General features: G+C 41.5%; 1 protein-coding gene across 13 annotated transcripts in view; it reads left to right on the forward strand.

Moving 5' to 3' along the window:
• Nucleotides 1-26,449, forward strand: part of DCC (DCC netrin 1 receptor) — a 425,812-nt gene that overhangs the window by 189,088 nt on the left and 210,275 nt on the right. For all 13 annotated transcript variants that reach the window (XM_066988962.1, XM_048079751.2, XM_066988960.1 and 10 more), the window contains 2 exons: nt 3,463-3,613; nt 3,988-4,124. In XM_066988962.1, the coding sequence (XP_066845063.1) occupies nt 3,463-3,613; nt 3,988-4,124 (288 nt within the window). The remainder of the gene's footprint in view (nt 1-3,462; nt 3,614-3,987; nt 4,125-26,449) is intronic.

Here is a 26,449-nt window from a genome sequence, read left to right on the forward strand (position 1 = left end):
GAGCTTAGGGATATGGTTTAGTGGAGTACTTAGTGTTAGGTCGGAGGTTGGACTCGATGATCTTGAGGTCTCTTCCAACCTAGAGAAATCTGTGAATCTGTGAATCTGTGTAAATCTGAGGTTTTGTTGGGAGCGATCAGTGAAGGAATAATGCTGATAGTGTAACAGCAGCTATGCCTTTGACACAAAGAAGAAAAAATTAATTCAGGACCTTTCCATGTTGCTGAACGTGCATAGGTCTGTAGTTGATTCACAAAACATCTCAATTACTTCATTAACCATCTATAAAAACGAGATAAAATGACTTATCCTAACAAGGCTTGATGAAGGCATTTCCTTCTTTGCAAATAGTGTGTTAGACTCAGCTATCAGGGTAATGGGGATAATCAAAATCATACACACATTTGCAAATCCTATTGTAGATTGAAATTTCAACTATGTCATCGATTTAACGAGCATGGAAAAAGTGTATATATGGTGGCACCTCGTTACTCCGCATTGTGTGCTCAAGAAAAATGTTATATAGGAAACGAGAGGTTTTGCTTGGTTTTGGGGGAAATAAGTTCTTACAGCTCACTGCTTCATAATTAGTTTTAGGTAGATCTGTTTGTTCTTAAACGCTAACGTGTAGAAATATGCTAAAATCAACAGTATTAAATGCCGGCAACGTGATGGGCTGACTGCAGGCTGGGAGGTTGATGTAGCATTTGCTGCTGGCGTAGGTGTGGGTCTGGCAGCGATGGGGCTGTATGGCCCGGCAGTGGGGGCAGCTCACTGCATTGTCCCAGTCTGGAAATTGGGTTCTGGGGAGCAGGATCAGGCCAGGAGAGAGCCTCTGGGTTTAAAAACAGCAGCAACAACGAAAAAAACAAAACCATACGGCGAAGCACTTTTGCAGATTGGGGTGGGAGAAATGAATCAAGTGCTTCGCTAACGGTTTCGGGAGCGTAGAGAGAGCAGCTTTGTGAGAAAAAGAGCAAGAGGTGTCCTGGCACGTCCCCGTTGATGGGGGCATCGCGGCGTTGGGTTCAGGCCACAAACGACACGCTCGTGCATAAGAGATGAAATCGTGGCTGGAATGAAGTCAATGACTCCGGCGGAGCCAGGGCTTCAGCACAGCACTTTGTCCTTCGCCGAAGCTGGCCCGTAGCTGGTTGATTGTGTGGGCTTGATTATGGGCTATGAGTACCTTGTCAGGGTGAATATACTAAGTGCTCTTTAATCAGCTGGAGAAGGGCATAACGAGAACTTTGATATCTTGATAATCAAGACTGGATGCCCTCTCGAAGAATGCACTTTATTCGAACATATTTTTGAGCTCAGGCTGGATGTAAATCCACGGCCTGTGCTGTAGGAGAGAAAAGATTTAATGACCATTTAATCTTAAAATCTCACTCATTTTTCCTTTCTTTCTGATGTAAAAATATCATTTGATAGACTCTTCGTAATGAGCTGGGAACAACTGGTTGTACTGGTGGAACATTCAGCACTTTTATCAGACAACTCAACCCGATCCTGAAGTAGCTGTGTCGTGCCATTAATCCGTATTTTCACAGGGTTTACCCAGTACATGTTTAGTGATATTTTTAACCCCATTTCCAAGTGTAAATGGATGTACAGCATCATTTGTATGATCTCCCTCGTGCCGAAGCTCGCAGCCCATGGTCTGCAGACCTTTTGGCCGATGACTTTTTTTTTTAAGCATTAACACCGTCCTGTTGTTCAAGATTTTGGTTCTTTGAGAAGAAATTGCGGATGTCTGCATCTACAAGGACGTCCTTGGATACTCTTCCCAAGTATCCGTGTGGCTTTTCAGCTAGCAGCTGTATCATTAGAGAGGTCAGAGAAGTTCACGTGCAACCCAAGGCGTTTGTGAATCCTGAAGGGAGCAAGAAGCGATGACGCCGTACGACTGCAGAGCGTGGCACCCTCCCTCCTCCGGGCATTGGGGTGTTTGTAGAGCAGAGAAGCAGCTGGCGAGGCACTTCTGCGGCACAGGTGGCTGCGAGAGGCAAAAGGAGCTGTCCTAAATGAGAATAAGTTGGACAAAGAAGGGATGAGAAGATTTGTGTGTATTGCAAGAGGTACTGGGCAATTCATAGACCAAAGGCATCGCAGTGACCAGCTGCTGTGGTTTGACAAAGCACTAGGCAGACATTTGCTTCCATCCCCCCACACCTCCATCGGTGTGTTATCAGCATAATTCTCCTCCTAAAACCAAAACACGGCACCATACCAGCTACTAGGAGGAAAATCAACTCTCTCCTAGTCAAAACCAGGACATCAGGTAGGATGTCTTCACAGATTGAAGCTATTGAATTGTGCGCGCTAACTTCTGCGCCAGGTGTACTTCTGATGGCTGGAAACTGCTTGTCCATCTGGTTCCAGTACGAAGTTGAAGTACGCCGTAGTAAATCCGTCAGAAATGCACGCGGTTACTTACTGTTTCTTTCTACTTCTACGGGAGAACCAGTTAATTACTTGGAGATGATTTTGGAAGATCTGGTAGCTGTTAATTTTGGTAGGAATATTCATTTATATTGTGTAATTTTTATGTTTGTGTCAGAAACAAGGAGTAATGTTTGATGGCTGTGGTCCAGCACATTTGCTTCAACATCTGCGATAAGAAAATGAAAGCGTTTTTTAGAGGAGGAACAGACTCATGTAAAAGCAAACAAACCCAGCAGATCTCCTTGGCGTATGGCTCTGCTTGCTGGTATTTCAGACGCCACGGGTGGCATTTGGGGCCAGCTCGTTACCTGAGTGTGGGTGTCTTAAAAACTGTCCGGTTGGTGCTGACGGAGAGATTTGGCTCACCCTAAGACGTGCACCCTGAACTTGGCTTGGTTTTATACATGTAAGTGTTCAGGGCCATCTGAGACGGCCTCAGACACGTGGCATGTCCACGTGGACACCTTCTGTAAGGGAAAGGGTAACTTGGGGCACTGATCTTTCTCCTAATTCCTTTTCTGTTCAGGCTTTTCAAGTTATTTCTTTATGTGCTGTTTTCCTTCGCTTGAAGCTTTCCTCCTCTCTCCTCCCCATATTTATGAACTTCCCTCTTCCAACTCCAAAACAGCGTCATTAATCCAGTACCACTTACAACCTCACATACATCTCTCTTTTCCTACCGCGGCTGTGCCTCTTCCTGTGGCTTTCCGAGCCCTGGCTTTAATACCAGGCTATAAACAGTCCATTCTCACCTTGCTGAAAGCTGGTATTGTTCCGCCTGCAAATTGCTCCCTTGGTTCAACGCGTAAGTGGCTCTAGGATTGTGATTTGATACGCTTTTTATGTCTGTACTATGATTTTCTATTTTTTTCCATCAGTAAGAATCTGTGAAAAGTGTGGTCTCTTGGGGCCGTTATTGATCAGCTGTTTTATATATGCCCCATTCCCCAACAAAAAGAATGTCTTTTTTTTTTTTTTTTTTAAACTTAACTACCTCTTTTGCTCTTGTAGATCCGGATCTGCACAGGCAACAATTTTTCCTGCAGCGCCCGTCCAACGTGGTGGCCATGGAAGGGAAGGATGCTGTTTTGGAGTGCTGCGTCTCTGGGTACCCCCCTCCCACCTTCACGTGGCTGCGAGGAGAGGAGGTGCTCCCTGTCAGGTAGCTCACCCCTTCGTGCCTTTCATATCATAACATTTACCTTGAGCAAATTAAAGGCAAACCACTGAGTAATGCTTGAAGTTCAGTGGGGTAGACTTGGAGGCCGTGAAATTTTCTCCTAAATATTAATGACACTGGCCCAGTTTTTTACCTGCCAATGTAATTAATCTCTACACCAAATCTGAGTGTGGAATTCGATCATAAATGTCACCTGCTACAACGGATTATTAGGCTGGTATTTAGAATGGAAGTGTAAAGTTATTAACAGCAAAAATCGCAGCTGGGAGTTACTTGTGGAATAATTTACGACATGTGTTTTGCTGGATAGAGATACCATCTTAACGCACTGCAAACATACAATATCCATGTTTCAGGTCCAAAAAGTATTCATTACTGGCTGGCAGTAACTTACTCATATCAAATGTGACCGATGATGATTCAGGGACATACACGTGCGTCGTCACCTACAAAAACGAGAACAGCAGCGGCTCGGCAGAACTGTCAGTGATGGGTGAGTACGTGAACTACTCCTGCTTTGCTTCTCCAGGAATGTTTCCAATCATTGCCTTTTTCACAATGACTTTATTTCCATAACTTCAAGTAATTGTAAACTGTATAATTCCTTCGCAACGATCAGGTATTTACACCCATGGAAACCAAATCCTGTAAATCTTTGGATACATCCTCTGTGTCCTATAGCCTTGCTGTTGCTGAGTATCTTATGGTATTGGATGCTAAGTGCTGTAGTGTTCTGTAAATGGTCCTTCCCTCTGTTTCTGCTTCCTGAAGCCTTATTTCTGCTATTAAAATGCATGTCACTGCTGTGCGCAGTGAGAAGTACAACGGGTGAAAATCAGGTCTGTAGCTGCTCGACAAGTGCGCCCTGTTTTCCTGGTTGGGTCTGCAATATTATTAGGATCAGAAACAGGGCTGGTCCTTCAGGGTGCGTGTGTGACTGTCAATATATTAAGGTAAGAAAAGTCAGTGTACGTTAGAGTATTTCCACCAAAATACCGAAAGTTCAAGTAAACTTGTGGAAGTACTCGCTCAGCAGTGATGGTCTGAGGGTTCCTGTTGTTAAATGTTACGGAAGCACCCTCCTGTCTGAACCTGCTTTCTCAGATCTCAAGTCACACATCCCTTCTTCGTGGCAATTATTAATGAAATAGGAAATATATAAATCTGAGAGCTGCCTTTTTTCTATTTTCTTCATTTAAACCCTTGAGCAGTAGCAGAGTATCTCAGTGTTGTTCAGTCAGATCTAAAATATTACGTAGTTAATTCTTAGTCAAACAATAATGTATTTCAATGTGCTCTTCATTTTACATTCTGACTTTAAAGCTTATGCATAAAAATACTTTCATTAGTGAATACTGCCTTAATTTGGATTATAGGATATTCAGTGCTTGTACAACAATATCCTTTTATCTAGCTGTAATAAAATATAATAATTGCTGATGATAGAGGGTTCAGTTCTGTTTCTTTGGGTACGTTAGCAGAATATATTGTTTTACTGGGTAAAAATAAAAACGTGGATTTATTATTGCAGAAGTTCAACTTGGGAAATTGTTTTCATTATAAGGAATTATACAAAAAAGGCAGGTGACTTCTTGGGCAATGTACTTGTCGTACTGAAAGATGTTGAGTTCAAATCCAGAGTGCAGTGGGTGACTGAGTTGATTGGGAAGTAGAAGTTAGATTAATATTTCTCCCCAGCAATAGAGTATCAGTATCAATAGCAGTATCTCTTGGTAAGAGCAACTGTGGCTGGACGATCGTTGTGTTGATTCTTGCATAGATTGTTTCTGGCCATGTGATTCACGTAAAAATTAATCGGAATTTTGCACCTAGGTCCTTTGTATACCTGTTGGAAAATTTATTCCTGCCTGCATTTGGTGTATAATGCATCTAGCCATAGCTACATTATGCCTTTTTCTGTAAGTGTCATGTAGAAATTAAAGGCGCATACATTTTCTTGAGCGTTCTGAGAGGTATGTGGTGGCAATATGACACGACTGGAAGATCGAATACAGAAATGGAAAACTTTAAAAGGAGGAAACGTAATGCCAAGATAGTACTAAGAATGAACCTAGAACTGCACGAGGATGAAAGATGCCACAACTGCTGACTCTTTGCAATCTCAAGAGGAAGCCAAAACTGCGTTGCCACGGCACAATTCAATTGTACTCCGTGTTTGTATTATATAAAAGAAGCAGTTGCTATGAGCTGTGTTGATTTTTTTCTTTAAGTTCCTTTTCACATATGTTAGCGAGGAATTTACAAATTCGGAGCAGATAAAAAGGGCACAATATTTATGTGCGTTTCTTGTTTTCATGAGTAAATCATTCCTTTGTGACAGGCAACTGAAAGCGAAGCGTCGTGTTCATGTATGTTTGCATTAATAAGCAACTGTTCAAAGGATTCAAATGTTATTAAGTGGCTAAAACTCAGCAGTTGATGATGACAATCCCCTGATATCTGTCTTTTTGGAGCAATATAGCAGGGCTACAAATCTGTTTATTTGTTGAATCCATCCTTACCAGTAGGAAACTCTCAAACGTACCAAGTTTCTCATGTAATTGTTGTAGCTCGTAAACAGAACAACAAATTGATAATTTTATTTTCGTTGTGCTAGATGCAAATGGAGATATGTTTCCTTAGAGTTAATACGCTCGTTTAGTTAACAAACTGTAAATCGCTGATCTGCGTTTTGTTGCCAAACTTGCATTTTTTAATATTGATGTAATCCTTTAATTATTGAAGCATTTGTAGTGCGAAGAGGGATAAACGAGACGTGGAAAAAAAAAAATCAACTCCAATAATTATCTCTTCTGAAGTCTATCTGGGTAGACGTCAGATCAAAGTTAGTTACATCACATGGTGGCAAGATGCTTTTGATCTTTAAAGTAATGAGGCTGTTTGCAAGAAACGGAGTGTACCGCGCAATGGAATTCCTTAGTTCCTTTCAAAAGCTAAAAATAACTTCTTTATTGGACATAAGCTTAAAATTGCAAGGTGTGAATGAATTTGCAAGGAGAGCTGATAAATTTTGCTAAATCGTGATTTTGTAGCGTGGCCTTTTGGCAATATTTTAGCCACGTCTCCCTGCGTAATGAATATTAAAAGGTCTGGTGCAGATTATCTTTTTAATATATAAATCATCTGCGTGCTCAGTAGCTTTAGGGAACTTAGAGTTTAAACAAATGTTTGAAGATTAGATGTGTGAACGAGACTCAACTACAATTCCTTTCTGCGTATTTTCTAACTTCGAGAAGTGCCTCTTTTTTTATTTTTACACCCTTTATGTCCTCAGAAGGGTTTTTGATGTTTTTTTCCATGTTTTATTCAGCAAGTCTGCTGTTTTTGGCAAAGAAAACACCCTACCTCAGTGGCCTAAATGTTCTCAAAGTGACATAAATGTAGGAAAAACTTTTCTATATCCTATTTCGACATACTCAGCCCATTTTGGTGGTGGGACTTATTTCTGGGATTTCAGGTCCTGGTGGAGTTTCAGAATGGAATTCTGTAAAATTTTTGTAGATGGTCGTAAATTTGTATGATGAGATCTGAACGTCTGTGAACTTTTTCTCCCTGCTTACTTTTTGGATTGTCCTTTGATTGCATCAAAGAGCAAGCTGCTGTTATAGCTGTGCCAATACGGTAGGGGAAGAGCGCAGCGTCTTCTGAAGAAAAAAAAAACGGATCTGACATGGTGTTTGGAGGAAAAACTATTGCTAAATTTTACTATGCATCCATATGTATAAGGTATAAGCAACTTAAAAAATACTTCCACACTGCAGTCATCTATACAAATGCCTTTCACGAGGGAGTTTTTAGTATGGAGTGTTTTTAGCACTGGTTTCGTTTTGCCACCGCGGAAGAAAAGCTACACCAAAAGTAAGGTTTGCTGCCGTGTGAGAAGTGGCTTATGAAATCACCTAGGTCTTTTTGACAAGAATGAACGATTGTAAGCACTCTGCATCTCAGTCAAATCCGTTTTTTTTCTTGTTTTACTTCGAGCTCCGCTGCATAAATTCCACCAGCAAAATGGATATCGGGAGATCAAGGTCGTGGGAAGTACTGAATAAAGCGGGCATGGATCACGTTCTTGTGTGTGAATCACTTAGGTAGAGAGCAGCATTGAGAAGGAAGCCTGCATCACCGTAATGTGGTTTGACAGAGCAGTGAAAGCCTGAAAAATGAGTAACCTCCTCACACTTCCTTTGAGTGCTGCTTAAGCTAACGTTGCACAAACGCACGAGTACTGAAAGATCTGCAAAACCAGTTAGAGACTACTGCTAATATTCAGTCAAACCCAGCCTTGTACCCATCGTAAAATAATTTCTGAACTATAGCAGACGATCCACTATTATAAACTGCAGAGAAGCGGATGGATCTTCACGGGGTTAGGTGTTGCAGCAGCTCTACCCAAGCTGGTGAACCCTAGAAAACTGATTTTTGGGGATCTGTTCCTTTGTGACCCTGCACTGTGGAATGGGTTAAACTTGCTCGAGTCTTGCTATCTGGTTGGAGAAATTAAACACAATAATAAACTATTATTCCCTGCTCTGAGTTCATAGTTATTTCTGGAACAGGACGTATGTACATCTGAGCTGGTGCAGTAATCTGTGATAGCCCCATGATGGCTTTTGGCAGGCAAAAATGAGACATATGAACGTAAAACCCAATCTCTCCCATTCATTTTTATTATAAATTTTAATACCAAAAAAAAAAACGTGTAAATTAAAACACTGACACTATCCTTTATATTTCTCGCAGGTCTGATTTTGAGTCTGTGGCATGGCAACAGAGGTTATCTGTCCCTACAGCTCCTCTGTCGAGCCAAGTCAACCCTAAAAGTCCAAGGTGTTGTCCTGGCACCCTTTTCCGGAAGGCTGATGAAACACATCTTTTTCTCGTGTGATAAGAGAAAATCAGGGGTGGCGTGACCTGAGAATATCAGAGTCAAATGGTGAAATTTGGCCATGCTAAGGGACTTGTTTTCAGTGTGTTGCTGTGAGATAGGCAGTCCAAACTCTGGAAATAAGGGATTTACCTGTGGAAATGTATCCAGTCTTTCTAAGGTGAAGGTGTTGGAGGAGATGGATCAATAACCTCTTTCTGTGGTCACTCCCACTTTATTTAGAGGGTTTTTCAAATGCATTATATAATCAATGGCATTCACGGGTTTCACGGAGGCAGTAAGGTTTTCCATCCAGGAAAAAAAAAATGCATTTGGACAGTGTATAAAACGAATTTTACGGAACTGGGGCTAAAACGTTTCTATTGGAAATCATTTACCTACTGTTGGGTTGTGCTACTGGGGTGAATGGTATGGTCGCCCAGTACCAATATGAATGCAACTAGAGACCCCGTAACCAGTAAAATAACGTTATGGAGATGTTCTGAGACTGGATACAGGCTATTAGCTGCTTCATTTGAAGGTTTTGTGTATTTAGGAAATGAAATATCACAGTACCAGCAGAGCTGCGTAACCCTCTGACAGAAATGATGAATTCTTGGCACTACCGGGGGTCTGTGCTGGCACAAACAGTAAACTGCAAAACACCACAGAATACCCCAGGTTTCCCCCTGGTAAAGCTGTCTGAGCTCTGACAGGTTTTTTTTACTGTAAATTCCCGTTGCTCTTGATCTCAGATTTGTTCTGCCTTCTGGAGGGGTGCAAATGAAGAGAGGAAAAACATAAGCGTGGCAACAGATTCAAGGGATGGAAGGGGAGAGGAGCTGTCCTTGCTGAGACTGATGTGTGAAGAGTATTTTATTAATAGGACACTTGAAGAAGGGCTACAAGATAGCATATGCATAACTAAATTCCTGGCCTCCCTGGAGCAGTGCTGAGTCAGTGCAAGTATTGGAATCAGCAGTGTTTTGCAAAGAAATATTTGCAGTTTTCCTGTTACGTATGAGCATGCCTGACACTCTGATGGATGATTTTAACCTTAAACTACATAAAACCAGGCAGCCAAGCAGTCTGAGCAGCACGACTGGCTTATCCAGCACCCTCAATGAATCAAAAAACTCATGGCATGACTGAGTGCCGTCGAGACAGACAGAATATTTTGGGCAGGTGCGAGCGCTAACATCTCTGACGCAGATATAAAGCTGATGAAATGATTTTTTTTTTTTCCACTTGGAAAGATTATATTAATCTGTGGAGCTTCCTATTGGAGTATAACTTCAGGATTTACAGGTTTGTAGGTTGAATCAAGACTTGGCGTTGTTTTATTGGATAACGAGAATGTTGAACGACGTAGAAAAGAGGGTTTCAATGGTCTCTCTTCTATTTGTGTGTGTATTTGTATACCTAGATATCTATATATACACGTGTGGGTGAGAAGTTCAGGATGGATTAAATCATTTACGGAGTAAGTCAACACTGAATTAAGGTTGGGAACATTCAAGTCACCATTGAATTAATTTTTCTGTTGGGAAGAAGCATCCACTTTGCACGTATTATAATACATGTATCTACCAAAAACCTTTCCCAGCTGATGCTGTGGTTGCTGGTTGGTACTGGTAGTGGTGATGGACTGAAGGGAGCAGCAGCCTGATCTTTGAGAATTCCCATGTAGTGTTTTTTCCCCCACGCCTGTTAGAAATCTTACTTTGCTTCTTGATCAGTTGGAAGTTTTCGAGTGGCTTTTCTTTTTAATGAAATCTGTGAATAATAAGGCGGATGCCAACTTGCAGGTAAAGGGAAGCCCATCCTGGTAATGGTATGGCCACAGATGGAATGGGAGTTGAGTGTCTAACTCAGACCCTTCTGAAAATGTAATTCTTGTCCATACATCATGAGTATCAAATACTTATTCAGCACGTGACACTCGTAAAAAGCACTTGAGTGAAACTTAACCTTTTCCAGTTTCTGATAATGGTGTTTAAATTCAATTCTATTAAAAATAAATATGCCTAACAAGCTCTGTGATACCCTTGGCTGATCACAGGAAAATTGCTCTATCATGGCATAATCTACAGGTTTGGTTAAGGGGAAAATATTCGTACACAAATCCCTTTGAATTCGAAAGAGGATGAATGATAGAAAGTTAACTGCACTGGGTCTGTGCAGAGCCTGATTTTTAAAGTATTCATTTTGTGGATCAGCCTGCAATGGCTGCAGAGAAATTCTGTCGTATAGCTTGTTAAAGAAACTGTTTGCTTTGTGACATGAGAGCTTTTCTGCTGCTTGAAACATTTAATGTGTTGGTACGTATGTGCAGAGCCATTGCAGTGGCCATGTTCTGATTTCTCCTAGAGCCACCAAGAGCTGTGCTGAGCACAGTCCTACCGGTGTAAGGCTTCAAAACAGCATTGCACCAACACTCCCCAGGCCAACAGGTCAACCAATTGCTCCCCAGGCCAACAGGTGATGGCATGGTTTGGTGTCCCAGATGCCTACTTCAAACATCTCTAAAGTATTTTTCTTGTTTCACTCTATAGCTTCGTATACACTCATGAATATTGCTATTTGCTCACGGGCATCGGTGTTAAATGGGGTTTATAGAGGCGCCTAAATTCTGGGAGCTAATTCTGACCAGGAGCAACACTGAGAAACTACTTGCCTTGTAGAGACTCAAGTCATCATCTTCTTCTTTGTTTGCTTGCTTGCTTCTTGGTTTGTTTTTAAGTAGGACCTTGAGTTTGTTTTCAAGTACAACCATGAGTTGTGTGTGCAAGAGCTGCTGTTGATGTGGACTTGCTGTAAAGTCCTCATGGTGGTTTTTAGAAAAAAAGGTTTAGCTGTTGTGGGTCAGTTTGACCATCAGTGAGGTCTGGGCACTGAAGTACTCATTTTGTCCTTTTTTTTGGGTGGGGGGAATAAAACCAAAGCAAACAAGCCTCCACAAATTCCTTTAATTTATGAATTCCTGATTTTTCAAAGGCACTAGCATTATTTTATAACCGATTGTTGCGTAACTTGAAATGTATTTACATTTAAATATTGATTAACTTTTTTTATGAGCATCCAGCAGGAAAAAACAAGAGCACAACCCAGGAAAGAGGTACACGTTCTCTCACTGTGCACCTCCTCAGCTAGTAGTAATGCTAGAAATCTTTCATAATGCTGTAGTACAATAAATATATTAGCACTGTTTAGCACCGTGCTCTTTCCAAGAAGGAGAGCATATTATACGCTTCCCCCAAAATGGAAAAGGACCAGCAGGGAAGGCACAAAATGAAATGAGTTTCTCCATATTGCTGGCAGAATTTGAGAAATAAAAACAACAGATGTCTACAAACATTTTAAACAGCTTGCTTTTTTTTTTTTTAAAAAAAAGGCTTTTAATTTTTTTTTTCTCTTTAACTGTTTTAAGCAGAAAGGTTCCTGTGAGAGGAGCGGTGCTCAGTGCTTCACCTGACCATCGGGTGTTCAGCTCTTTCTAGTTTGTTTCTGTGATTCAGTGGGAGAGAAGAGCTCATAGCTGGGTTACTTCTGAGAACAGCCTTTTCTCTCTCGTACTATAAATGAAGAACTGCATGAATATAATTGTGACAAAAGAAGTGGTTTCTCTTTGCCCTTGGAGTGATTTGCTCTATTGCAGAGCTCTCCAGAAGACTTTGTGCAGCAAAGTGCTTGAGCGTAAGTCATCCTGGTACTTCCTACACGCCAGCCCAAACCTGCAGATCTCTTTGCAAAACATATTAATGCCATTACTCAGTAACAAAAAAAAAAGATGTCTGTATTAAAACTTCTTTTAACTTATGCTTCAACTTGTAGCTTTTAAGAACAGGTTGCCCAGGCAGTTAGCAGGCGTACTTAAATGAAAGCACTTCCTGATTTCAACATTTCTGATACCTGCAAAACTTCCCCCTGGACTCTGACCTTAAAGCTGCAACATTTCACAAAGTCATTTTTCCCCTCCACCAACAAAACTATTCTGTTAATGATACCAGATGATGGAAATCAGACTGAAAGGTACCGAGAAATCACTCTGCTTACATGCTGTTGTGCTTCCCCACGTTCTCCATTTATAACGTGAGATAAATAGCGGCGTTCGTTAGACCTTTTTTTGTTCTCTTTGCCTTCTGGCTCTGCTTGGATTCGGTGTGACAAGAGCGATTGGCCATCAGTTTGATTAATCGTTGTACAAGGTCCTAAATGAAATGAGTGGTGAACTCCGCTTAGTTATGGAGTGGTTCCCATTAAACTACGTAGTTAACACAAATTAATGCACCTGCCAAAATTCAGTTATTAAAAAAGGAGGACAGTGTCCAAGACTGAAAAATGCCCGTTGCTCGTAATAAATGTACCAAGTGCTATTGCCGTGGCTTTTCCCAGCTTTTGCACTTCTTCACGATTCCTAAAGATGCTTTGTGTGATATCCCAGTTGAAAGGGAGAGGCTCTTGAAAGTCTTAAAAGAGCAAATGGTTCCGATTAGTTTAACTAGAGCGTATTGAGCGGGGCACGCAGCAGACTTCCTGCGAGGTGCCTGGGTTAATACGCACATTTATTAGCTTAGACAAACAGTTTGCTATGCCGGGGGAAAGGAAACGGCGAACTCAGTTTAGGCACCGGCTGCATCATCGTTCATAGGAGCTGCATAAACAAGCTGGCACCGAATTTGGGATGACTGCTAAATAATTGCAGCTTTTGAAATAACACGATCGCTTCTTCCTGCACTGCCCGAGGGAGACGTTCAATAAGAGAGCAAGTTCTTTATCATAAGTATATTTAGATGTATAGTTACATGGTTAACGGAGGATTATTTCTGTTCCTCCTGCAATTTTGGATCTTATTGCAGAGCCTTAGTATAACATGGTCCCGTACTGCTGAGAGGCTGCGGAAGGCGTGAAGCTGTCTGGTGGAGAACGTCTATGGACAGACACTTGCATGGTGATCGTATTTTATTTGCAGATATACACCAACTTAAAACTTCTATGAAAAACCAGCTTCGCTGACTATTACCGCAGCAGCAGAGTGGCGTTGAGGACTGCATACCATGGGGTATTACAGCTAACGTGCTTTAAATAACTTTGTAGTTAGTTTTGAAGGACTTGTGTATGGCCAGCATCTGTTTTTTTCTATTCCCTTTTAAGCCTTGTAGGTGTATTAGATATGCACAGTATGGGGTTAGCGAGCAACTCTATTACAATTTACCTAATTAAAGCATAGCTGCAGGCCAACTGGAGATAACGATGAGTGTTTTAAAACCACCTTCTTATAAATAAGAAATTATGAACTTGAATGTTTTTTTTTCATATGGAGAACAGAATTTCTGCTTGTGCATGAGTTACTCCAGTGGAAAAATGGTTGGAAGGCATCAGTTCTGTGTAAGTAAAATTAACTAAAACCTTCACCATCCATTTAGTGCCTATTTTGGCTTCAGCTTGTTACAAGGAAAGGATGTGAATGAACCCTATTTAGCAAAGAACCTCGAAGACCCTTCTGTCCCACCAGCTGAGAGCCAGCCCCGGTTCAGGGTCTGAAACTTCCTTCTGTCCATTTGCCAAATCCCACCTGCACTTTTCTACGGGTGAATTTCTGGCTCTTGTAGTGATTCTAGCAGACAGCAAATCTGTGTGAAATGGTGGAATTTCACAATTCCAGATTGCAAAGCTGATCTTCGAGATCTTCGCTTTCACATTAAAGATCTTCGCTTTCACATTAACTGTCATTAGAAGCATTATAGAGTTCTTATTTGTTTTGCTCTCCTGCTCCAAATTTCCCTCGGTATGCAGTTGGCTCTTAAATGTGGCCAGTAAATGTTGTGATAGCATGAAGCGGGGTAAATGGACTTGGCCAGAGGAGAAACAAGGGTGGAGAAGTTGGTATTGAGCTCTTGAAGTTCACCGGGTTTAGTGTGAAATGCTAGAGCCCATGAAGAACATTAGTCAGATTTGTCAAAAGTCTTTTCCGTGTCATTGGAAATAGAGTAAAATAACGCAAACGACCTTTGGGATACAAGGTCTTGGCCCTTATTGCTGTAATGATAGGCTATCTATGTAATTTTTGAGGTCCTTTTGTAACTACCCAGAACAAGAGAAGAGGGAAAATAGTTGAAATATTCAAACCATTGTCCTTATTTGCATGCAGTTTTGGGAAAAAAAAAAAAAAAGAGAAAATTGAGATGGGGAGGAGCTCTCATAGCAGTTTTCAGCTCTTCTCCACTAATCCTGATAGAAAGCCACGCACAGAAAGGAAAAGCACAGCAAAAATAGAAAGTGTGTCTTTGCTTTGTGGTTCTGACCTGTACTCATACCCTCTCTGGGTAGGGCTGTATTGCTCTATCCATCATTTGGAGACCCTCGTCCAAGTGTCAAGCTATTTTTAAAGCGTTTATTTTAGCAGCATTTTTCAAAGCAGCCTTAGAAAAGATCGACTGTTTGGCAAAGTCAGATCTCTGAAGACAGGATAGCACGAGGGTGAAGGTTTAAGGATGAAAGAGAAATGCCACCAAGGTGAGGAAAGACAGGAACAGCACTTTTGGGCACAGAAGACATGGATTTTGGGTGCTGTTTGGGGATGAGCTGTGTCCCCAAGTGTTTGGGGTCGTTTTCAGGCTCCCAGCTTGTTGTAGCATCGTTTTGGAGCTGGAGAGAAGGCAAACACGCTGGTGTTGGTTGGAATAAGGGGTAAAATGAGTTAATCTTCCTTCCAGAATAATGTTCTCAAAATAGATCCGTCCAATAATCTCCATTTTCATTATTTCTTCCACCAAATTTGACTTAAGTTTTATGTAAGCGGTCCTGTTTACCCGAGTGCCATTAGCACAGTCTTACGGTGCTGCGAGCAGGGCTCTCTTTTGTTAGGCTAATTTTAATTTCTTTGTGCTTAACTTTTGATTGTTCCTTTTGTAAATTGCTTATTGTTCAAAAAATGAGCTGGACTTCTGTGCTCAGCAGCTTAAAATGTAGGTCTTCACAAAACAGGATCCGTTTGAAGTCTGAATCATTTATTAATAGCTTCATTAAAAAAAAAAGTATTAATTTTAGTTAATATTTTTATTCCAAATGTAGAAATCCTAGAGGCTGCAACTCAATTAGCTTAGCACTAGGGACTAACCGGTGGCTGTATATATTTTCTCCCCCACAATCTTTAAATAATGGAAAAATGTATTCGTTCATGGTGCGGATGCTTTTGATACTTAAAGCAAATGAACTTTTAAACTCAGTTATATGAAATGCTCTTGATGAGTGTATCTTTTAGAAATAGTGCTTTGAATATTTTTCTAGTAGAGGCTATGGAGGTAGCTGTCAGATGAAGCTGGCCCCCGCTAGGCATCTCATGACTTTTGGTCTGAGAGCGCTTTCTGAACCATGAGGCTAGCAGGAGAGACAAAGCTGTTTCAGAAGAAAGCTTGGTTTTTATTGCACGTAAACGCATAGGATTGCAGCTCTGTCCAGACTGTTCCTGTGCCTCATAGCTCTCGGGAAGCTTCAGCTCCAAGTCTGTCTTCAGTGCCCACCTACACAGAGTGACTGCTGAGACCTCGGGCGAGACACTGCTCCGTGCTGCTTTCCCCAGGTAAAAGCCTTTGAGAAGTCTAAGATGCCACTTATTTTGTGAGTGGGGATGCTGTAATAGCTGTTCTCCACGGGCAACGTTATTTGCTTTTGCAGACAGATGTCTGGGGTGGAACAAGAGGTGATCTTTGAGCCCAGGTCTGGGGCTGGAGGCTGCATCGCTGCCCCGGTGTGAAGCATTATGCAAATGCAGCCAGAGCCGTGTCGAGGGCAAGCTCGCGTGTTGCAGGGAGGCTAGGAGCAAAGGGAAGATGCGTTTCGGAAATAATTATAAAAACAGTGGGACCTGGGCGAGAAGAGAGTCATAGAAGCTAGAGACAAATAAAATTTCAAAGGGAAGAGTGTGGCTGGAAGTCACTGATGATCTGTGGGCTAGAAATAGCTTCCACACTTGATTTTTTTTTCTAGTAAGCACTGATGATTTTAATTATTTCCCCACTCTCTCCTCCTCTGCTGTACAAGTAGCTTGTTTATCACAGATTTTTTTTAAATGATGTCAGTAGGAAAGGAGTGAAAAGAATGACCCAGCTGGATAAAGGGTTACACCAAACTGCTGCACGCAGGTCTGTCTCCAAAGGACAGGCTGCGGTTCCTTCTGCAGATGCTGTGCCACAGTGCCTGCGGTCTGTCGTAGGATTGTTTATGGGTGCATTCTCCTAAAAAAAAAAAAAAAAAACCTTCTAAAAAATAAAAATACAACACACTGCGATAATTCCCAGCTTTAAGCAGTTCCTGTCCTGAAGGCTATCAGTGTTTAATGGGGACAGCTTGCCTGTGCTGATGTCCTAGTCGAACGTTTCTTTTTTTTTTTACTGTGAGCATCAGGTGAATTGCCTGTTGAGTTCTGGTTGCCAAACAAGCTGGGAGTTTCTCTTTGGTTCTGTAGGTGCACATAAAAAAGACAAATATTTCTCTGTGGCTGTCTAGGACAGTGATAAAATGAGTGCCTGTGCATTGAGGATGGAGGGTCTTTACATCATCTCAGAGAGCACAGCTAGCTAAGCACGCTGTCGGGTATAGCAGACTTCATATTTGAAGGCAAATAGATTTGTTCCATTTAGGGCCTCGGTTTGTAAGATTATATAAAACGTCCGTGACCTCCTGAGTTAATGATACAATTTGGTTTCATATTGTAATCCACATTTATAAATGGATTTGGCAGGTAGAGCTGGCACAGAGAGACAGCCTTGCCCACGGTATGTTTTCATACAATGTTGTCACAGACATAATTGCATTTATTAAATGAAAGATCTAATAGTTTAAATAGTTGCTTTCACAAAAACAATGATTTAGATAAAATTATTTTTCCTTTAAAAAGGCAAAATAAAATCAAATGGTTGATCAAATACATATTTTTTTAAGCCAGGACTTTTGAAAATGAAATTAATATATCAAGTGATTTAGGAGACTGAGCATGTTTCATATTGGCCTGTATAACTTTGGGAATGCAGGCAATAATTTTCTAGACTTATAAATTCATTTGCCTGCACCTTGCTCTGGTGTTTGCGATGGAAGAGCTCAACTGACAAGTATGAGGAGATTTAGCAGTTTCCCAGCGAGGCTTTGGATTTTCTTTTATTACTTAAACTGAAATCACAGGAACCAGCTTCTAAAGCAAAAATGGATTGGTTTTGACGGTACTGGTGTGGAGAACAAGGGAAGTAAGGTTAGTGATGGCTCTTCCCCTCAGCCCTGGTGGTTAAATTTGGGTGCTGGTGATGGCGGATTGGGCCTTGCGGTCCCACCACTGGGTGACCTGGTCGTGGGCACTAGGCCCGGCCGCCTCCGGCCTCCGCGGCCTTCCCTTGTGTGGGGTCAGCGGGTTGCCAAAGGACTTGAATCTCGTCCTGGATTTGGGTGTGGGTTGTTTCCCAACCCTGGGAAGCCATCGGGAAGCCTGGGAAGGCTTCATGTCCACAAAAGGCCTTATTAGGCCTAAAAGGCCTTATTAAGCACTGCATACAAGGCATACTTGTAAAACAAAGTCATTCTGTGAGCATATGTATGCCGGCCATCTAGGACTGGCATACTAATACTGTTATTACTGCTAAATATAGACAGGGTAGGCCCCACTCTTTCTGTTCTCCTCACATTTGGAAGGGGGGAAGATGTTATTTGGTATTTTTGTTCCCGGAGACATTTCTTCAGTGTGCTCTTTCAGCTTCTACTCAGAAAAACAATTTTCTGTATTACACTCAATTTTTAGCAGGGCTGTTTCAGACCTTTTTATTTTTCGCAGCTATTGTTACACGTCCTCGCAGTTTTCCCTTGAAGAGTTTTCCCATCCCGATTGATTAGTTGCTTTATGAGGTTGATTTAACACTTTGCTCCCCCGCTGCCTGCCCAGAAACCCAGTGAGCTCGGTGTCATTGGACGTATAGTCAGCTTAATGCAAGGGATTTCCAAATTCCTCCATTTCCTAGTGACTTCCCAGCCGTAGAAGAGGCATGGTTTGGCTGACTCCTGAAGACAAGAAAATATTTGAGGGAAGTCATCTGAGAGATCGCGCACATCCCTACAGTTTTACGCTACCAAAAATCTCCCCTGCAGCCAGCAGGAGTCTGGTTTCTATCAGACCTGCAAGGTTTAAGTCCTTATCTTCAGAAGAGAAGGATAACAATTCTGAGCAGCTTATAAATGTGTCTTTGTGAGGGTCTCTCTGACTTAAAGAAAAAAAAAAAAAAAGCTCAGAGGAAACCACAACCTAGCTTAGCCTCTATTCCTTCCCCTTCTTTTCTGTTTTCCTGTTCCCCTTCACGCAGCATCCTTTGTGTTTGCTTTTGGCCCTGCTAAGTTCTTCTGAGAAGCAGAAACGATATTTATTCAGCGTCTGTATTTAAGTCTGCTCTGTGTCTTTGTTGTGCCCCATTATCTTCAAATGCATCATTGAGTGCAGTGCTGAACGTCTCTTTGGCCGTATATCTTGTCTATGTGGGGCAGCAGACTGTTAACTTTGCTTCTTCTGCATTCAAAACAAAACCAGGAGGAAGAAGGAACAGTTCAGCCAGGGACAGAAAGGATTTGCAAGCAGGGCTGTGCTAAACGCTGAGGCTTATCCATTGCTCTCTCCTGCCCATCAGTCCTGCAGCTCAAATAATAATTCACGGGGCTGCTTCTCTCTACTCCATGGTGTCAGGTAAATCAGTAAATCAGAACGGGTCCTAAATGGGCTGGTTAGTCGAAGAAGAGACATCACCACCTTGTTCCCCAAGGGTTTAGTGACAATGAAGCCTCGTCCTTGTCTTCAGTGCGCTGATGGGGAAAGGGAGGATGTTTTACTTGCCTTCTTTCACCTCAGGGAGAGAAAAGAGGAATTATGCCCTGTATACGAATCTCCTCTTCGGAGATTATTTATTTATTTATTTATTATTTATTGGAGATTATTTATTAATAAATTAAATAACTCTTCCTTTCTGGAGAAGCAAGAATAAAGATAGCTGTATCAGTTGTCTACATGAAAGGGTCTTCTGGCCTCCTGATTTAGCTTTAATCTGATCTTTACTGTATTGCCTCCTTATTTGGTGCTAGGATAGCTTTTTTTTTTCTTTTTTTAAACGTGAGGTATTTCTTCCTTGTGGTATGCCTTCCTTTAAGAGATCCTGCTTGGGAGTTTGAATATGTGGTCCCATATGCTTAAAACTTATTTGCTATGAGAACGTTGGGTGTTCTCCATCTTCCGGAAACCAGGCTGCTGGGCAGTGGTAAACAGGATCCTGGGGCCAGAAAATAAGAACAAGAAAACCTGACCTCATAGGCTAGCATGCAGGCTTCTCTACTTTCTGCAGAATATTTTCTATTCTCTATGTAAAGTTATTTCTTAACTGGTGTGGAACCTGGATCTTGGAGCCTCAGCTGCCAGGCTGCAGTTATTCTCCCTTTCTGGACCAACGGATACTTGCACATTTGATGCAAAGTTTGTTTTTTTTTTTAATTTTTATTTTTCATGTATTTTTTTCACTGGTGGTGAAACTTCAAAGTTTTGATTTACTGTTTCAGGCACTTTTATTTGAGGCAATATTATTGTCACACCCCCTGTGATGAGGGCATCAAGGGTGCTCCTGTACAGGGCAGCAGCAATGTCTGAGCCCCAGCCTGGCGTGCTTGCTTCACCTCATCTGAAGCTTTACTTATAATGAAATAATGCCCTACAAAAGGCAATAATTCAAAGGAGCAATTTTGTAGTTTATTAGAAACATGGAAAGGGATGCCTGCATCTTCCTTGAGCCAGCTTCTGAGGGGTTCTGTGCTCTCCTGAGCACCGCAAGCACGGCACGTAAAGCCTTCAGTATATCAAAGCATAAGTTCATTGAGCAAAAATGAATTTTGTGAATCAATTTTGGGTTTAATTCTGAATCAATAGGTAGAAGAAAACTTGGGAGGAGTACTACAGCTTTTCTCTTATAGAACAGCATTTCATCCTTTCTGTCTCGACACCAAGGGAATTGATTGCCAAGGTATCTGGGTATAAAAAAAAAAAACACACACAAACCAAAACAACTGTAACAAAAAAAAAAACAACACCAAACCACCAGCACAGTGGTATGCTACCTAGGTTTCAAATATAATACCTGCAAACTTCACAAAGAAACCCTTTATTATTTTTTTTAATGCTCTATTTTTGGTTCAAGAACCTCAGCCTGTTCTAACAGAATTAAAGCTAATTAGCAAGTCCTTGACCTTTTCAAAGAAGATGATTACGTTTTTCTTCTAATATAATAATTAGAAGGTCATATTTTTTTGATATTTATTAGACTTGGAAAAAAAATACTTCTGTAATAACAAAGATACAGAAAAAATATTTTCTTTACATAAGAGCTTTTTCACTTTTTAAGCTGAGCCTCTCAGAGACGAGTGCTTTGTGTGTGTTTTTTTCTCCCGTGTGTTTTGCACCTTGGATAAAGGTCCTTAGTATTTGTGCTGGAAAATTCATCACTGATTTCCTCCGTAAATCTTACATACCGGGTAACCTTTTGCAATAGTGTACTGGAGCTCTGCAGCGTGGGGTGCTGTTGAAATGAATGCATGGAAGTCTCAATCCTTGTAGTTTATTAACAGGATGATAATCTGGATTCAAATCAGCAGGACACTGTGCTAAGGGCAAGCAGGGACTTCCTTGCTTCGTGTTTCTGGCCGCCAGCTTTTACTCCAGGTCAGTACCAGGTATCCTACAGCTCCCACGTGGTATCTGCCTACTTCTGAAATATTTCTGGATATTTCAGATGATGCTTGATGACTCTGTTTAGATACATGATTCCTGTCCTCATTCTTCATCATCGTTTCCCCAAAATGATGCTCATTGACCCTCGTTCAGCTGCTGACACGGGCACAAATCCAGCCCCCTGCCCGGGCTTGCAGTTTGAGCACTGCACTTCGACCGGGGTGAGTGCAAATCAAGGATATCTTCAGGGGAAGTGGACAAATGTCTGCTATGCCTAGATTTACATTCTCAGCTTTTTCCCCCTTGCTTTGGAACTACAAATACCAATATGATGCGAATTCATCCTCGTCAGCTCATTTGAATCTGAGATTGATAAAGGAGAGATTTCAGACCCTCGAATGTCGCTTGGTTGAATTCTTTTTCTCCTTAATTTTTAAAATTTCAATACTGGCAGTTACTGCTTTGTCGTTTCTTTGACTACGAAAACAGACGGGCTTCACTTCTCAGTTTGCAACTAAAAGTGCTTTCCAGCCCGGATGGGGGGAGATGCCGGGGGAGCCCCGGGTGCCCTGCAGGTGCAGGTGGGGGCTGAAAGCAGCACCTTGCTTACAAGCTCTCTTTTTTCCAGTTTGTCATTTCAGAGCATCCCAGCTAGAAATCAGGTTTCCAAATTTTCATGTCTTGTTAGCTGCTCGGCGTGACAGGGTTGCTGATAGCTCTTCGGGATTTTTTTTTATTTATTCTTTTTTTTTTTTTTTTTTTTTACCTTTTTTGATATTTGCTGGGGGAAAATCAGGTGAACAACAAACTGTCAGTGCAAGGCGTGGAGGTGACACAATTTAGAATGAGATCTGGGAGTACTAATTTAGGTAGCAAACAAACACCACATACCACTATCTGTCACGGAACTGTCTTTGTCTCCATGCAAGTCTGGTAGGGTCTGAATGAAACATTTGTTTTCCAGTTATTCGAGCAAAGTAGAACAAACAAAAAAAAACTTTTTTATTTCCATATACTTTCCTGTGCTTTAAAGAGTAATGCGGACAATTTGCATAAAACTTATAAGCTGTAGGTCTCAGTGCTGGTTAACTTAAATATTTTGGGGCATCCTTTGTAGGATTTTGTCTGGGACAAATCTAATCAATCCGTATGGGTGTCTTGACTTCTATTTCTGTCTGGTGTTAAATCTTAGGTTTTTTTTTTTCGTGAATGGGACTTTTTGTAGCTCCTGTATTTCTTCGTGACCACTTCTATACACACAATGTATCGCGTGCATCATGGAAGGAGATGTCCAGGATTTGTTGGTGTAAGGATTTTATCCTGGATGCGTGATGGGGTGGGGGTTTATTCTGAGTTATGATTGAGTTTGCAGTCTTAACTACCCACCTATCTCTAACGGTGTTGGAAATAAGCCCTTCAAGAGTGCTTCCCATATTGTAAAATCGAGTGCAACTCTTAACTTTTAAATACATTAACTCAACAGGATGCATTTGAACCTCACAGCATTACAGAATTTATACGAGAGGTAGAAAGAAACAAATGAGGAATATCCAGGGCAACTTCTCATGACTGCAGGTTAGTGGATTCTTAATTTGTCAGAGATCTGTGGTAGATCCTGGCTGGTAAAAAGGCTTTGAGAGCGTACAGATTGCAAGCTCTAGTACCGAAACTAAAGCCAAAGGGTATTGCATCTTCTGAAAGTGAAAGAAGCATCAATTAATATACATAATTCTTGAGGTTGGGAGATGGATATGTGTATTTGGGTGTGTATGCGTGTTTCTAGCTGGGATTTTGCCCGTTATTTATTGGGTCATGCGTGGTCTTTCCACATCGTGCTTTCAATGGGAAAGTCCAGAGCAATGCCATAATTGCACAATACACAGAATACTATTAAAAATACAGATTTCAAATGTCTGAAAGGAGTCTTATTGCAGCATCTGTAGTTGGTTTTATTAAAAGCTGTTTAAATTCCCCTGCCTGGAGCAGTTTGGAATTACAGAGACGGGCTGCAGAAATTTACATTTTAATTGAGGCAGAAGACAAAATAGGGCACGGCGCAGCATTCACGCATTACAAGGGAGAATAAATAAGATCTGTATCAGTCGGGAGAAAAGAAATGACTGGTCTTTTTTCACTGCCTCCTGTGCTATATTTTCGAACAGTCCGATGAGCAGAACCAGGCTCGTTTTGTTTTCTCCGTATCAAATCGCAGCAACTGAAGCTACCCCCATTGAGCAGGCTGCTTATTTAAAACGTGTTGTAAGGCTACAAATATTCTTTAGAAAAACGATACCAAGGATCCAGCAAAAGGTAAGGCACGCATATGTGCTCTGTCCCCTCGTTGATTTGAAAATCCGACAGTAAATTGTAAAGTTTGGGCAGACGGCTGAAATTTTTGAGGTCTGTGAAATCCTCATCCTACCAAGAGCTGCTCTGATGCTCGTAGGAGCATTATTTTTATTTTTTTTATTTTGAGAAAATGCAAACTCTAAACTTCGTGGCCTTGGTCTCTGCGACTCCTGTTGCATTTGGTCAACGGTGGAGGACCTCTCTTCTCCACCCAGCTGGGAATAAAGACAAATTTGGGAGGCTGCAGAGCTTTCCAGGTCTGGTACGTGATCCGTGGCCTAAGTTAATAAACTTTAGGAGGCAAAACCAGTGAATTTTTTGGTTGCCCTGGAGAAACTGACACGAGCGTAAGCAATGTATGGCACGGATCAACTCGTCTTCCTCCAGAGGAGGAGGGAATCGTGCAAACAGGACTCTGTTGTCACTGTGGATCAAACTGTGAGCGTGTTAAATGAGGCTCCCCTGCCACACATATACATCGCAGAGCATGTGCATTTTGTGGGCTGCTCTTGAAAAGGAACAGATGAAGGCTTGAGAAGCTGGCAAAAAGCTTCCGCCATGTGTTCGTTCCTTATGGCTGCCCTAGAAATGCCTAGATCTTATTCGTTTGGATCGGTGGAGTGCTGTGTTAAGGGGAAAAAGAAGGCATTGGCAATGCCAGAGATCTTTGTAATCCACGTGTAGATTATTCCCTTCTCAAATAAATAAATAAATAAAAGAGGCTGGAGAGTGGGGGGTCACGTTGCACATATTTGTCTTTAAAGGATTATTTCTTTGCAATTAACCAAAGAAGTTTTCCTACTTCTAAACTCCCGAGTTCTGACCTTCCTCGTCTTTGGTCTTGAACAGCTAATCCGGTAGGAACTTAATTTTGTTGTGGTTTCAAAATTTGGCTTCCTGCTGATTTTTGAAGTCGTTAGCGTGAAACATGACCAACTCACCAGCAGCGTGGTGCTAATTAACATCATCGTGCGTTTCTCCCAAGCGAAGCCCAAAGGCAGAAGCCAAATCCGAAGGCGATTGTCCAAACCACCTATGTGGGTCATTGCTTGGGCTGCGTTATTTTCATCTTTGTTTAATTACGATGGATTGTCTCCATCTTTTAAAATTAAATGCAGGATTATTATTATTTATTTCCAGCCTTCTGCACAACGGTGTCTCAATCCGCGTTTTTCTTTCCCCAAAATACTTCCTACGTAGTCCCTTGGTTGCGACAAAGGTGCCAGGACGTTCAGTTAATTTTGTAATTCTTCTCTTTCTGACTTGTTGCATACGTTTCAAAACAGATTTTCAGTCTTTGTGTTTGTTTTTTAAATTTAAGTGATCTAGTGGTTCCGTTTAGTCTCGCCTTCCTTTCAAGAGATCCATTACTGTTGGTTTTGGCAAAAAACTCAAGCCCTAAAGTGGCCAAATAATCTACTGTATGATGTAGACCCTGCTGGGGGTAATAGCAGAATCTTCTCTGAGCCTTTAAAAGAAAGCAGCTCTTAGTTGCTTTAAATCCTTTATTTGTTATTTTTCTTTCCTCTGACAGATTGATCCTGAGATCACGGAATAAGGGAAAGATTTGCTAATACATTGAATTAAATTACTTTTATGTCCCCAAGGATAGGTGTCTTTTCTCATCTGGCTTGATAAGGGATGATTAAAAATAAACGTTGCCAGAGCCAAACGTAATTGTTTTGTGATACGTAATAGGGAACAAAGAAGTCAACACAAAAGGAATACCATGAGACTGGATGGACCAGGTAAAAATATTGTGGCTGTAGCCCGTTTTTATTGTTCTCCTTTGAGTAATCGTCTCTCTTCCTTTGAGGGGTTGCCTGTTGGGTCTAAAAAACGACAAGTCCTTGATCAAGCAACTTCTGCTGATGGGTGCAAAGTGAAACAGACCTTTGAGCTCATTATTGGAAAGGTAGCAAGCCTTGTGCTCATGTAGGCAGACGCTGGAGTTGTGCCTGACCTCTGTAGTGGGACAGCAAATAAAATTAGTGTTTGCATAGCATGGGAAGACGCGTTATCATCTAGCATCTTGATCGATGATGGCACAGGAACTGCTGCTTAGAGCAATCAACGTATTGCTTATGTGTGACAAGGCTTCAGATTGAAATTCTGTCTATGATGTGTTGTCAGGGCTTAGCTAGATTTTAATGTATGAGACAAAAATCGGTTCCTGCTTCATTCGGGGAATTCACAGGAAAATCAATGGGACTTTTTTTTTTTGCTACCTGTTCGTTTTCTGAACATGCGCCCAGCTTCTCGCAAACACCAGCAAGGAGCAAACTATCAAGCAGCAATTTTTTCATTGTCTAAGCCTGAATTTAAGACTCACATAAAATCTACTCCTTTGGAAAAGACTGGTGTGCTGCATGAATTTATGTACAGCTCCTTCCAGCCGCGGGCGTATTGCGTCCCTTCGGGTTTAGACCTAATACCAAGAAAGGGATTCTCGTGGCTTCTGTGTTACTTTGGGTTGTCATGAACAGAGTTTGATAACTTCCAAGAAGCTTATTAGTCTTCGTAAGCTGTTTGATATCGGAAAGTGAAGATTTGGGTCTGACTTGCGTGTGCTGGACTCGAGATTGACTGTTCCTTAACGTTCAGAGCAGCATTTTCTCCAGTACTCCTGGTGTTCTGTTTGCTTTTTATCCCCCGCTTCCGAGAAGACTAATGCTCTCTGCAAACATGCTGAAATTGTAGAGAAAGCTAAAAATAAGGGCAGGCGTTTTGTTTTAAAAGCTCAGCCTGGGTGGTGGATCTGAGCTTTTAGCAGCCTCTTGAATTTGAGGAGATGTTGTTGAATTTTTGTTTTGTTTTGTTTTCGTTTTAGGGAATAGCTGTAGTA

Source organism: Anser cygnoides, chromosome Z (assembly GCF_040182565.1).
Source record: "Anser cygnoides isolate HZ-2024a breed goose chromosome Z, Taihu_goose_T2T_genome, whole genome shotgun sequence".
Lineage (NCBI taxonomy): Eukaryota > Metazoa > Chordata > Aves > Anseriformes > Anatidae > Anser > Anser cygnoides.